The 2,289-nt window shown below is 41.9% G+C and overlaps 1 protein-coding gene across 1 annotated transcript in view; it reads right to left on the bottom strand.

The window, feature by feature from the left end:
- LOC111647673 (uncharacterized) overlaps window positions 1-2,289 on the bottom strand; it is a 22,674-nt gene that overhangs the window by 9,254 nt on the left and 11,131 nt on the right. Inside the window, exon 5 of the mRNA XM_023397302.2 lies at window positions 866-1,128. Coding sequence (XP_023253070.2) covers window positions 866-1,128 — 263 coding nt within the window. The remainder of the gene's footprint in view (window positions 1-865; window positions 1,129-2,289) is intronic.

Raw genomic sequence — 2,289 nt, 5'->3', positions numbered from 1 at the left:
TTGTATCTGCACACTGATGATAACATCTCCAGTATCTTCTCTCCTGTCTGCTGTTCTCTCTCTGCTGCTGCACACAACAGATTCCCACAGAGCTCGGCTCCTTCTGAGGATTCCAACCAGGGAAGGAAACTGGAAGGAGAATAAAACATTTTGTTACGATGACAGTAGCAGAAAAAGAGACACACAATACTGACATACAGGGAGAGTAGCTGCTAAAAGTCTACAAAATACCTGCTAATGAGAAAACACAGTAACATCAATCAGCCTGAAATTCAACTAACAATGACAAAGGCTTTTACTAACTAACTTCACAACATGTTTCAGGAAAACCAGGAATGTCACACAACAATGCTGGATCCTCAGATCATTTATGAATCAGTTAGCTCCACAGACTGAAACACAAGAGCACAGAGAGAACTCAACTACTAATCATCATCACACTGATGCTCTCTGTTGCTGACATTGCTGCAGCTTGTTGGACACATGATTGTAGCTGAGTCTCTGTTCACTTTTGACTCAGCTGATAGATGACACATGAAAACAGCCTTAATGTAGCACAACTGTTCATGTTAAACACAAACTAGCAGCTTGGTGAAGTGAACATGAACCAGCTCATAAGAGAGGAGCAGGACTCTGTAGCAGTGTTACCTTTCTGCCCTAAGGAACTCTGGGTAATGTAGTAATAAGTACACTGTAGTGGGTGGAGTCAAAAGTGTCCCATCAGTAAAACTACACTCCATGATGTAATGTTCATGTGGACTGATGATTGAAGACGTAACCTCCACTCTAACAGTGAGGTGGTGTAGATGTAAGAACACAGCTCCACACATGTGAACTGAAGTCATGTTTACTACAGTCCATTTACCTGAGCCGTGAGATATGAGGCAGACACTGCAGGAAACTCCTCACTTCACTCTCTTCATGTGACCAGCCTGTCAGCTCCACTTGTTTCTTCTCTGGTTGGAGTTTCAGCACTTCCAGGAGGATGGAGGTCTTTCTCTCTGAGAGGTCTATGATCCAGACTGGAGGAGCTGACTGGAAAACTGACTGTAATGCTGGAAGGACACTCAGACCTGTTTTAGACTCATAGTCCTTCACATGGGAGAAAAGATCCAGCAGGAAATACAACTGATATCTGTATCATAATACCCCATGTCTCTGTCACTAAGAGGGAATGTTTTGTATCTGCACACTGATGATAACATCTCCAGTATCTTCTCTCCTGTCTGCTGTTCTCTCTCTGCTGCTGCACACAACAGATTCCCACAGAGCTCGGCTCCATCTGAGTCTTTAAACCTGAGAGGGAAACTGGAAGGAGAATAAAACATTTTGTTACGATGTCAGTAGCAGAAAAAGAGACACACAATACTGACATACAGGGAGAGTAGCTGCTAAAAGTCTACAAAATACCTGCTAATGAGAAAACACAGTAACATCAATCAGCCTGAAATTCAACTAACAATGACAAAGGCTTTTACTAACTAACTTCACAACATGTTTCAGGAACCAGGAATGTCACACAACAATGCTGGATCCTCAGATCATTTATGAATCAGTTAGCTCCACAGACTGAAACACTACAGCAGTTTGAACATCCATCATTCTGTAAAACTCTTTACAAGTGAATAAAGTCCTAGTGAAGCATAATTAGGATTTCCAGTGGTTTACTTTCACTTCCTCATGACGTGTTATTTAATGTCAGTGAAGAAAAAAAGCTGGAAATCCTCTCATTCACTTCTTCTCATCACTCATTGTTAAAACATGCTCCTCAGTTACTCTTCATTCATTGGTTGTATTAGAGTCAGAGCAGCCAATCAATGAGCTTTTCACCCAGCATCAGTGACTGATCACATTTAGTGATAAAGATTTAAAGTGATTCGGTCGTCAAAGTGTGAAGGGCTTTAAAAAGCTCTTTAGAGGACTCCTACAGTCAATCCAACACTAACACACTGATGGAGTTAAAGGGGAACCACCATGTGTGGCTGTTCTCTACTGGAGGAAACTCCTGCTTCATCCTGACATTTGGAACAACACAAGAAACAAGCTGTGAAACAGTAAGAAGAGACAAGCAGAGCACTTCCATCACTGGTGCTGAGGGAGAACTCAACTACTAATCATCATTACACTGATGCTCTCTGTTGCTGACATTGCTGCAGCTTGTTGGACACATGATTGTAGCTGAGTCTCTGTTCACTTTTGACTCAGCTGATAGATGACACATGAAAACAGCCTTAATGTAGCACAACTGTTCATGTTCAAAACAAACTAGCAGCTTGGTGAAGTGAACAT

This window comes from Seriola lalandi, unplaced genomic scaffold (genome assembly GCF_002814215.2).
Source record: "Seriola lalandi dorsalis isolate HSWRI2012SDOR001 ecotype SW California unplaced genomic scaffold, Sedor1 jcf7180002055008, whole genome shotgun sequence".
NCBI classification, from domain to species: Eukaryota; Metazoa; Chordata; class Actinopteri; order Carangiformes; family Carangidae; genus Seriola; species Seriola lalandi.
This window is presented reverse-complemented; position numbering and strand designations above follow the sequence as displayed.